The sequence below is a fragment of the Elgaria multicarinata genome, chromosome 20 (assembly GCF_023053635.1).
Source record: "Elgaria multicarinata webbii isolate HBS135686 ecotype San Diego chromosome 20, rElgMul1.1.pri, whole genome shotgun sequence".
Lineage (NCBI taxonomy): Eukaryota > Metazoa > Chordata > Lepidosauria > Squamata > Anguidae > Elgaria > Elgaria multicarinata.
The window spans coordinates 17641376-17653351 of record NC_086190.1 but is presented as its reverse complement, the minus strand read 5'-3'; the positions used below and the strand labels follow the sequence as shown (position 1 = coordinate 17653351).

The window sequence follows — 11976 nt, the reverse complement described above, 5'->3', positions numbered from 1 at the left end:
TGTTCTGCATGAACTCTCCACCCAACGAAGTTATGGGGAAGATGAGAGCTTATATAAACCATTTCTGTGGCTATGTACCTGCAGATTAACACTTTTGATGTTCTTTAGCACTGAAAGCATTAAAAAAATAAAGGAAGAAACATTAACTATTTCTGCAAGGCTGATTCTTCCTCCTCATTATTAGACTCTTGCTTCTGAGTAGACCCTCCCAAAACTCTGCATTGTTAAATGGAGCCATTAGAAAATTAAATCAGGAGGAGCTACTTCTTGTGAAACTAACTTTGTCCATTCAAAGCAGGCACTTCACAACGGGGCACATGCCCCATTCTTTAGCCTCCTTTTGCTCTGTAACACTCAAAACAGCTTTATTATTATTAATTATTATTATTATTAAAAAATCCAGTTATTTGGCAAGAGGGGGGGAATAGACCCTGGACTTGTTTTAGTTGTGGGCTACAGCTTAGGGGGGCTTCTCCTCTGCTAATTTGGACCCTGAATGAGTTCTGTGAGGATGGGGTGATTTATGGCTGAAGTCTGTCTTGCCTGGGGGCAGTAGGGGATGCCTAAAATTTTTTGGGGTGGGGGAGAGAATAAAGGACGTAATGATGGAGGGGGAGCAGCATTTCAGGTCCAGGGAAGTAGAAATTCCAGAGTCCAAGTCTCCTCACAAGCTTAAAGGGAAGCCATATCTACTCCCTCACACACCCTGTGTCAATTGAACACGGACAAAACGTCATGCTGAAGGCTGGCTTTTAATTAATTGCGAGGGAGAAGCTCTCCTGCGCAAGAAAGCCTGCCCAAAAAGAGGCTGTTCGCTAGTGAGCCAATACTAGAAACCCAGAAGCCATAGCTAGGCTCGCCTCAGCTTTGAGTAATTCCTAAAACGCCACCCACCAAAGCCCCGACCGCCTCCCCTCACGGACTGCCTCAGACTGACTCCCTGCAGTTGTCCTTTCCCGCCTTTCCCCCCACCCCCGCCTCTCTCTACTCCCCAGCCAATCAGAATCGGCTTTATCTTCTCCAGGCTCCACCCCTACCTATTCTCCCCCTCTCTCTCCCTCCCGCTTTCAGGACGTTGCTAAGCAACCAAGGCCTCAGGTACCATCAAAACAGGTGTTTCCCACAGAAAGCAATTCCCGCCAAAAAAAAAAAAAAAAAACCACCAGAAGAAAAATAATTCCAACTCGAAATATTTCTTTACTGAGGGGTTTTATGGTGCTGCCCTTAACACAACAGATTCTAGGGATCGTTTCCAAACAGAAAAAGATATTGAAATATAATGTAATAAATGGCTTAGACATGTGGGGCTTTATTAAAATTGTCTGGGATTATTTTCTTCCATCAGATCCCCACACACTTGCAAACGGCTCTTACAAATCGCCTGCACTTCAGAACAGCCATAGGCCTCATCTACACCATGCAGGATATTCCACTATGAAAGCAATATATAAAAGGCAGGAGACACACTACTGCTTTATAGCTGTATTGAAGTGCACTGACAACCGTTGGAACACATGACACATCTACATATAACACTACGAAAGTGGTATGAAAGTGATATATGTTATGTGTCATGGGCCCCAACAGTTCTCAGTGCACTTCAATATCACTGTAAAACAGTAGTGTGGCTCCTGCCTTTTATATACGGCTTTTATAGTGGAATATCCTGCTTGGTGTAGATGAGCCCATAGAAATAAGTTTGAATTACAGTAGTAACCCCACAAGAAACAGCAGAAACCCCAATATTCTGCATGTGTGTACTGATTCCTGTACATAAGACAGGTTACTGACAATTTTGAATGATTCAAGAGACACTGTGGTGCTGGAAGCCTCTTAATGACTTTTTTTTACCTCAGGCCAAATTCCCTAAACCTTCATCCCAGCAAAATGCACCCACAAACATTGTCCTGCTCTTGGGTAAAGTCTTTTCCCGCTCTTTTCCACCTAGCTACGCTCCACAGACAATTTGAATCAACTTTAGTTGCTCCCTATGAGACTTCCTCCCTCCAACACTAAAACAAATGATGGGATAACAAGTTAATGTGTTCAAGGGATATTTTGTACATGAGGGAATGCTAACATTTACTTTGGGGTTTTCAAAAGACTGTGTACTGACAAGTCTGAAGGATTCAAGAGACTAGAAGCTTCTTAATGACTTCTTTTACCTCAGGCCAATTTCCCTAAACCTTCACCCTTGTCAAATACACCCCAAAACAGGACTAGCTCTTGTGTACCAGAGCTTGTATTTAAGTTATTTTTATGACTTCTTTTACCTCAGGTAGGGTGACCATATGGAAAGGAGGACAGGGCTCCTGTATCTTTAACAGTTGTATAGAAAAGGGAATTACACAAGGTGTCTTTTGCATGCATGCAGCACCTAATGAAATTCCCTCTTCATCACAACAGTTAAAGCAGAGACAAAAGATGGAGCGGCTCCTTCAACTTTAACTGTTGTGATGAAGAGGGAATTTCACCAGGTGTTGCACGCAAACAAATGACACCTACTGAAATTCCCTTTTCCATAGAACTGTTAAAGATGCAAGACCCTTGTCCTCCTTTCTGTATGGTCACCCTACCTCAAGCCAATTTCCCTAAACCACCTTTATCAAATACACCCCAAAACAGGACCAGCTCTTGGGTACCATCTTCCCTGACTCCCAGAACTTGTATTTAAGTTAGTTTTATGACTGCTTGGACAATAAAAAGTCATAATAAAACTGCTTGGACATTTTTTTAAAAAGTTGTTTTTAATTACTGTTTGGACAATTATTCTGTATTTTTACTGCCTGCTTGTGGCACATTCTTCTGGCAAGAACTTTGGGCAGTTTTCTGGCATAAAACAGGTCCAGCTTTTGGGCACAGTCTTCTTCTGACTCCCAGAACTTATTGTGTTTCATATTGTGTTCATGACTGCATGTGCAATTTATCTTGGTAAATTGTACAATTTTTCACAGCCTCCTTAAATCACCTTCTCTTGACGAGTTATTAGGGCCGCAGCCTGGCATAAAATAGCCACACTACGTGGTTATCCCACAGAGAAGAAACAGTCTAATATCCAGACCTTCTCCTCAGCTTTCTTTGAGTCCTTCTAATACATCGTCCAAATTCTCCCTCATTGACTTACAGCGGTCCTTTTCCGCTTTTCCAATGAGTTACACTCCCTAGAAATGAATTTACTTGTTCCCTGAAATTTCCTCTCCCTAGCACCAATGGGATAACTAATTAATGTATTAAAGATATCTTTTGTACATAAGAGAATGCAAATTTTTATTTTGGGCTTTCGAAAAACTGCTTAGGGACAATTCTGAAGGATTCAAGAGAAGCTGCAGCTCCTACAGGCCTCTTAATGACTTATTTTACCTCAGGTCATATTTCCAAAACCTTAACTCTGGCCAAATACACCCACAAACAGATCCAGCTCTTGGATACGGTCTTCCTCTGACTCCCAGCGTTTGTGTTTATGTTGTACTCATGACTGCATGTTCAATTTATCTGAGCAAAATGTACATTTTTTTACTATCTGCTTGTATCACCTCCACCTGACAAGATCTTAGGGCAGCTGCCCGGCATAAAGTAGCCACACTACATGGCTATCCCACAGAGGAGTAGTTTCATATTCAGGCCTTAGCTATGCATTTTCTCCTCAGTTTTCTCCCAGTCCTTTTTGTACATAAGGGAATGCTAAAATTTACTTTGGGGTTTTCAAAAGACTGCTTAGAGACAATTCTGGATTGAAAGAGGACCAGCTAACACCTGCTGGTTGCTGGGATTTTTTTTGCCAAGACTTCTGTATGAGGTGGATGCCAAATATGGATCAGTTCTACACTCTTGTCATTTTTAAAACACCTCAGTGAGCCAACAGGGATTCTAAAAGAAGAAGAAAATGAAATTTAATAGGGATAAATGTCAAGTTCTACATCTAGGAAATAGAAACCAATTGCACAGTTACAAGATGGGGGATACTTGGCTCAGCAATACTACAAATGAGAAGGATCTTGGAATTGTTGTAGATCACAAGCTGAATATGAGCCAACAGTGTGATGTGGCTGCAAAAAAAAAGGCAAATGCTATTTTGGGCTGCATTAATAGAAGTATAGCTTCCAAATCACGTTCCTCTCTATTCGGCCCTGGTTAGGCCTCATCTTGAGTATTGCGTCCAGTTCTGGGCTCCACACTTCAAGAAGAACGCAGACAAGCTGGAGCGTGTTCAGAGGAGGGCAACCAGGATGGTCAGGGGTCTGGAAACAAAGCCCTATGAAGAGAGACTGAAACAACAGGGCATGTTTAGCTTGGAGAAGAGAAGATTGAGGGGAGATATGAGATACTTGAAAGGTTGTCACACCAAGGAGGGCTAGGATCTCTTCTCGATTATCCCAAAGTGCAGGACATGGAATAAAGGGCTCAAGTGACAGGAAGCCAGATTCCGGCTGGACATCAGGAAAAACTTCCTGACTGTTAGAGCAGTACGACAATGGAACCAGTACGACAATGGAACCTAAGGAGGTTGTGGGCTCTCCTACACAAGAATACAACCACCTGTCAGGGATGCTTTAGGGTGGATTTCTACATTGAGCAGGGGGTTGGACTCGATGGCCTCATAGGCCCCTTCCAACTCTACTATTCTATGATTCTAAGTGGATTGCACAAGACTGAAGTTGACCCACCTTTGTGATTATGAAAAGATGTACTTATCTCAGGAACATTGGTGAAGAAGCTAGAAAAGTTAACCCACTGAGTTTAAATGATTTAAACTCTCCGAAATGGTTTGAGGAATGAAGGGTCTCAAACGATTCTCTCCTCTTTCCATACATTCTCTGCCTCCCTCAAAGGAATTGGAAAAAGCTGTTGGGTTTTTCAAGTTTTATATTCCCAAGTGTGTAGTGATGACTTTGACTGGATGCGTGAAATGGAGACCGTTGTGATATGACAGATAATAGCAAAAGGATCACAACCTTGCCCTCTGAGGAGTAGAAACAAAAAGTCGAAAATAGAAACCTTTATAGTAAATAGGAAAAGTGCAATTGTTTGGATAAAAACCTGCCTCATACAGTTACAGTAATAAGGACTTGTAGCACATTGGGATATTTAATTAAATTTTAACAACATTGATCTCTTAAGTGCTGTGATACCATCATGCACACATTTTAATTGTGGACATAATTCATCACACTTAAGCAATAAATATATTCTTGAAATATCTCACACCACAAATCTGTAGATTCCTAGTCAACATCCTTCCTTGTTTTCTTGAGAATTGGTCAGTGTCAATTTATGTCAGTGTCAATTTGGGCAATGGAGGAGTGCAGCCCCATTTGGGTGGGCCAATTTGCCCCACATCTGTCATAAATTTGCCCCACATTGCACAACAGGAGCAATCAGAGCCTATATTATACACCCTCCATGAAGAACTGCAACTTGATTTGCAAGGAAAAGACTTAGATGTTCTTTCTTTCTGCTATCAGAACATGCAACTGTTGCATGTTCTGATAGCAGAAAGAAAGAATATCTAAGTCTTTTCCTTGCAAATCACCTTTTTCTACCTGCATTCGAGTTTCTTCCCAGACAGAATATGACAATGATATTTCTTTTCGCTCATTTTTGGTCAATTACAAGTTTCTCAAAAGTAAGCCAAGTTGCCTCTCTGTGTTCCAGGTCTTATGAATGTCTTTCTGTGGTCTGCAATTTAGAAACACTGGAGATAGGAATTTGAAAAGGTTCGAATGCTTCAGGACAGAGTGAGAGAAATGTGGAAGAAGCTACAATTGGGACAGTTCTTTCATAGGGTTTATTTGGTGCAGGGGCATATACTGAATATGTTTCTCAAGCAGTATGGGCTGGTTTGCTGCAGATCCAATATCGACTATTGTAGCACCAGGTGGAGTTGACCACTCTTTGAGTTACGTAGGAGCAAAGGCCGTCGCCTCGGATCCGGAACCTGCAATGAGATCAAACCAGAGGGAGAGAGTTTTTTTGTTATGCTCTGTACCAAAGTAGACAAATGGTCTTTGAGGAGCAAATGTTTGGTAAATGCTGCTTCCTTTTCCTCTTGAGCAAGCCTCTTAATTTATTAATTTATTTATTTATTACATTTATATACTGCCCCATAGCTGAAGCTCTCTGGGCGGTTTACAAAAGTTAAAACCAGTAAATATTAAAAATATACAAAATTTAAAACCGTCAAAAACAACACCATCAACACCAACAACACTGTTGTATAAAAACAACAGTATCCATTTAAACAACAGTTCTGGGGGCTGTTAAAAAACAAAATTAGTGTTGTTAAATGCTGTTAAATGCCTGGGAGAAGAGAAAAGTCTTGACCTGGCGCCTGAAAGATAACCGTGTTGGCGCCAGGCGAGCCTCATCGGGGAGATCATTCCACAGTCGGGGGCCACCACCGAAAAGGCCCTCTCCCTTGTTGCCATCCTCCAAGTGTCCCTCGGAGTAGGCACTCGGAGTAGGACCTTAAGTTGCCTCTGCCTTTAAATTGAGCAAAAATGGCCACCAGAAACAAAGAATTTAATTCACCAATGACTTGTTTTTAAAAAATTCCGAATAAAGTGACCACCCTCACCAGTTGCTGAAGAGGGAACCATCCGGCTGTTTCCAGGGCTGTCCTACTTCCTTCCTTTGGAGGCCAATCCAGGAGTCAGAACTGCCTTTAAAGCGCATTACGAAATCCTTAAAAAGAAAAACAAGCAGATATTTTATAAACCATACTTAACGCCAACCCTGTTTTGGCTTTGTGTTGGATCAACCTTCCATTGGTTTGGCCAGTTGCAGAAGCTGCACAGAGGGCAGCGATCCCAGGATCGTCAGCGTACAAATGTCACTTCGCTGCTACCCGTCTCAAGTCTCAGCTAGCAGACTTGACAACTTGCGTCAGATCAACTGGACAAAGGGGTTTAAAAGTCTTTCTTTCGTATGGACTGACCAAGTATGGATGGACAAAACTAGGGAAGCCCTCTCACCTTTTCCTCTCGAGTGTCCAGTATCACTAGGGAGCCCCCGTAGGAAGAGCAAAAGTTCTGACTGGCAGTCCAGTTCGCTTCAGTTTCAGAGAAAAAGTACGTCCTTTTGCCATACGTCATCCAGACTTGTGGGCTGGGAGTGACACCTGATGGGTACAGAGGAGTTGGCCATTCCTCATGGTGTCCTGATGAAACTAAGGGGAAAAAGAGAGGGGAAATACATGTTATCCACCAACTCCTCTTAGACTTGCAGGTCTGGGGAAAAAATATTTATTTATTACATTTATATCCCACCTTTTTTCCTCCAAGGAACCCAAGGCGGCCTACATAATCCTCTTCCCCTCCATGTTATCCTCACAACAACAACCCTGTGAGGTAGGTTGGGCAGAGAGTCTGTGACTGGCCCAAAGTCACCCAGTGGGTTGCCAGCATCAGGAGGGGACTAGAACCCGGATCTCCTGACACCCAGTCCAACACCTTAGCCACCCCACTAGACGTTCCAAGACTCCGCTAGAGAAGCAGGAGCGGATAAGTAATAGGGTTAGGTTTGCATAAGTTTGCTATGGCGTCTTTCCGGAAAGAGGAGTCCCACCAGTTTGCTCCTTCTGCTCTGCTCCAGAGGAGACAGTTCAAAGGATATAAACAGCAAAGCAAGAAAGGGACTCATTGATATCGTTCAAGATTAAGAACCCTTTGCTTTTCCTACCCACCCACCCCCTAACAACTAAAGCTGGGAAACAGAAGAAACTGTGGGAAATGAGAGAAAAAGAACCACAGACTCGTTAATCTACAAAGCACAGTTCGGTGCAGACCAGAGAAATGTTGTGTGAACACACTGAGGCCCAGAGAGGAGGCAAAGGGAGAAGGGAGAGAACTGTGGCAATTAAATAGGAATTAAGAACTCACCAGCTATATGGATTCCGACATAGATCAAGGCTAAAAGAAAAGCCGCTAGTACGACTATCAGAGGACCTTTCATGCTGAAGTTTATTCCTGCTGATGTCCATTCTTGTTCCCCATGTGCCGAAGCAAAGTTCCCTTGTCCATTTGGGAGGATTTTAACGAAATGATGACCTTCTTTCATTTTTGAACCAACTTTGATAGGATTCTCAAATTTAATCATTCCCATTTTCTCAGACTCCTCTTCTTCTCAGACATTCTATAAAATGATTATTTTTTTCATTAATGTACAATATAAGCTTCACTTCTATGTCATTGGGAAGGCCATTTTGATGTTATTTGGAGGGTGGCGACAAGGGACAGGGCCTTTTCAGTGGTGGCCCCCAATTTTGGAACATGCTCCCCAGTAAGGTCCACTTACACCAATGTCGTCAACCTTTCAATGCTAGGTCAAGACTTTCCTCTACTCCAAGGCATTTGATAGCATGTTATGATGCCTTAACTGGTCCTAAGAATTCTATTGTTGAGTTTCCTTAATGTATGTAAATAGTTTTTGTTTTATATTGATTTTTTAAGATGTTAATCTTTTTTTGTTGCCCAAAGAGATTTGGCTATTGGGCACTATAGAAATGTATGGTGATGATATACTGGGACAGAACAGTTCATATGGACAAGACAATACTTTGCAATTGACCGGATATAACAACTATAGACAAAAAAGAAAATGGTTTTAATTTTTGTGAACCGCCCAGAGAGCTTCAGCTATTGGGCAGTATAAAAATGTAATAAATAAAATAAAATAATAAATAAATAAATTAGACATCATCTAATAAAAACTTCTGTTCTCTCAGAAGTTAGCTGCAATCTTCAAAGTAGCTGGGGGATGGACGGACATGGATTTCCCGAACAGCAATACATTGCCCCCTTTTGTAAAGCAAAGCATTTTTGGATTACTTAGTCTTGAACAGGCAATTTAGAACTGTTCACTTTACCCAAGAAATCCTGCTCCTGGTGGAAATCAAAACTGGTTTGTTGATATGGATCGATAAATTGCCTGTAATTCTGGACTCTCCTTGGGGGTGGGGGTGGATCTCGTCCCCTGCACTTCAACATTTAGCATGAGACCACTGGACAGATGACAGGCCGAATTATTTTGCCCCCCCCCCCCCCGAGACAGAAAAACCCTACAAGTGCTTTAAAACTTGAAATTCCTTTCCATGCTTCTCCATTCCGGACATATTAGAACGACGACACAACTTTTGGCCAAGCCCAATTTTTTTTAAAAAAAGGAAGCAGCAACAGCACTCTGAGCATGCGTAATTTGCAATGTTCAACTCACTTAAAATGACTACAGGAATAACATGGAGCTTTGTTCACAACCTGCCACTCTCTGGCTGGTCATTTGGGGGCCCCCAGGCTGCAGGTCTGGGCCCCAAAGTCCAACCTTAGTGGTGCGAGTTTCGCTTTAGCACCCCTTCCCTTTCTTCCTTCCCACGTAAAAGGAGACATTTACCAACTTCTTGTATCTTGCACTCCTTCGCATCCAAGGAGGAAAGCGCAGATTTGCACTTCAAGCTGGCAGGTCACCTTTTGGGGAAATGCGCCCCAGCAGGGCGAGGAGATGTCGCTTGAACCACGATGCCCCCGCCCCCGTTCCTGACTGTACCCCCCCTTGCTTTCCTCTCTTGCCCTTTGAAGCATTTGTCAGCCCTGATTGGCTTCTGATATCTCCCACCCTCGCCTTCTCCTCCTCCTCCTCTGCTCTTTTCCTCTGCAAAGAGAGGCCACAGTGACTGTCAATCACACATCGGAATGCGTAAAAGTCTCCGCTGCTTTGCATAGCTGCAGCTGGAGAAATGTCGCTTCTCGCGGCTTTTTCGGAAAAAGACAGGAGAGGGGAACCTGGTTTGGGAAATAAATCTCCTTTAGGAAATGAGATACTGCTTCTCAGTTTTGAACTGGGGCCACAGCTAGACTTAAGGTTTATCCTGGGATCATCCAGGGTTCGCCCCCCCTGAGCACTGGATCCTCTGTGTGTCACCTAGATGAACAGGTTTGACCCCTGGATGATCCAGGGATAAACCTTAGGTCCAGCTATGGCCAGGATCTTGCAAGGCATAGAGTTTGGGTTTATTTGGAATGCAGCTCATGTAGATAATATTTGTGGCAAGGAATTGGTGGATCAGGCAACCAAGGAAGTATTTGAGGCATGACATAATTGATATTTCTTTCCAGGGCTGGATTCAGACATGCTGAGGCCCTTAGCCATGTCAAGATTCAGGGGGCCCATAGTATTAAAAAAAAAAAAAAGGAGAAAAAGATGTATTACATTAGAATAGAAAGTGTACTGCTGAGTATTAGGGACTGCTTCAGTTAAATAGTATTAAATAGCCTTCTCTGAAGATTGGTATAAAAGCACTAATAAAGTAAGTTGATTTTAACTTCTTTTAAACTGGTAGTTTGTGCTTATTGACTCCAATACTAAATGCTGTGTTGCCACGCTTTCTCCATATATAAGTCAACTCTGCTGTAAGCCACACCGGACTTTCCGACATATTTAAGCCAAACCCATTTCAATTGTTATACAGCTTCGTTATCTGCAACATATTTAAAGGCCACTCACAATAAGAAGACCTAAGTCATGGCTTACTTGGCTTGTTCCTAAATCCGACAGTGTTTCTTTGTCACCATCAACTGGATTTGGCGTGAAACAGTGGGTTTATTTATTTATTTATTTATTTATTTATTTAATTACATTTATATACCGCCCCACAGCCGAAGCTCTCTGGGCGGTTTACAACATTGTTTGTGGGCGGTTTGTGGGGAGGAGGGGTTTTTTCTGTTTATGATGATTTTTGGATGATTTTTGGATTTTGTACCAACGTGGCCACATCTAGCAGGTTGCTCTGTTCCAGGTCTTGGATGGACGTTGCTCCTGCCTGACCTAGCAACCTGGTTATTTTGGGGAAGATCCTGCTCTCTCTGTGAGGTTTTTGGAGCAGATGGAACAAGAGACCATTTTGTCTGGGATTGTCGGATATATAGTCTAGAACAGGCCTTCTTTTTAATGAGCTCCGGAGCTTCAAGGTTTTTCATTGGAGTTTATTCTCCACATTCACAGACCTTAGAAACGCCATTCTTAGAAGTGCGATGCAGATCTGTTGAAGCTACTGGCATCTATGCCAGCTCGTAAGAATTAGTTGTGAGTTCCCCCCCTCCAGAAGGTGGCAGTCATGAGCCGTTTTGGCCTTGATCCACCATTAAATCGGGTGGGGTGGGGTGGGGGAGGAAGCTGTGTAACAGGAGGAAGACGCATGGAGTCACAGAAGCAGCTGGGCTGGAATTTTGTGCCCCAAATGATGGCAATTTTGCTTCTTTAGGTAGCTGTAAATGGAGCATTTTTTAGTGGGACCGGAAGGGTCATAGAGCCCTAGCCCCCGAAACTATTCCCCAGAGCCAAGTGGACATGAATGTGTTTTCATTTCCAGAACTGGTGCACTCCAGTCGTCTTACCCATCATCCCCGCTAGCCTGGCCCATCTTCCCCAGCCAGACTAAAAGCAGCTAGAAAAACCAATGAAAAAAGAAGAGCCCAGTAGCAGATGCTATTCAGCAGGTTTGTAAATGCTTACTCGCTTGTGGCAGAGGGGAAATCATCCATAGGCGACCAGGCAAATGGGTGGTGGTGTTACCTGGGGTGGTATGGAGAATGTGGATAGGGAGACCTTGTTCTCCCTCTCTCAAAATACTAGAACCCAGGGTCATCCCATGAAACTGATTGGTGGGTGATCCAGGACAAATAAAAGGAAGTACTTCTTCACACAGGGCATAGTCAAATTATGGAACTCACTACCACAAGATGTGGCGAAGGGCACCAATTTGGATGGCTTTGAAAGGGGTTGGATACATTTCTGGAGGCAAAGGCTATCCATGGCTACTAGCCCTGATGGTTATGTGCTACCTCCAGTATTTGAGGCCTGTGTGCACCAGTTGCTGGGGAACATGGACGGGAGGGTGCTGTTGCACCATGTCCTGCTTGTTCATCCCTGGCCAATGGCTGCGTGGCCACTTTGTGAACAGAGTGCTGGACTAGATGGACCCTCGGT

The 11976-nt window shown here is 43.2% G+C and overlaps 1 protein-coding gene across 5 annotated transcripts; it reads right to left on the bottom strand.

The window, feature by feature from the left end:
* Positions 1-5767: 5767 nt before the first annotated feature.
* Positions 5768-9524, bottom strand: LOC134411429 (early activation antigen CD69-like). Of its 5 annotated transcripts, none has more exons than XM_063145212.1 (5): positions 9385-9524; positions 7878-8130; positions 6972-7165; positions 6575-6681; positions 5768-5935 (listed from the first exon to the last, which is right to left on the bottom strand). In XM_063145212.1, exons 2-5 carry the CDS (start codon positions 8098-8100, stop codon positions 5821-5823), a joined length of 639 nt encoding a protein of 212 aa, XP_063001282.1. In that variant the 5' UTR covers positions 8101-8130; positions 9385-9524; the 3' UTR covers positions 5768-5820. The 5 variants fall into 5 exon arrangements, with proteins under 5 accessions (XP_063001282.1, XP_063001284.1, XP_063001285.1 ...); XM_063145214.1 differs by having other exon boundaries at positions 7878-8117; XM_063145215.1 differs by having other exon boundaries at positions 9389-9524.
* Positions 9525-11976: the final 2452 nt, after the last annotated feature.

Coding starts and splice junctions, on each gene's coding strand:
- LOC134411429 (XM_063145212.1), bottom strand. CDS start 8,100: ATGGGAATGATTAAATTTGAGAATCCTATCAAAGTTGGTTCAAAAATG. Junction 6,682..6,971: donor TGGACACTCGAGAGGAAAAG/GTGAGAGGGCTT, acceptor TTTCTTTTTAAG/GATTTCGTAATGCGCTTTAA. Junction 5,936..6,574: donor GGTTCCCTCTTCAGCAACTG/GTGAGGGTGGTC, acceptor ATCTCATTGCAG/GTTCCGGATCCGAGGCGACG.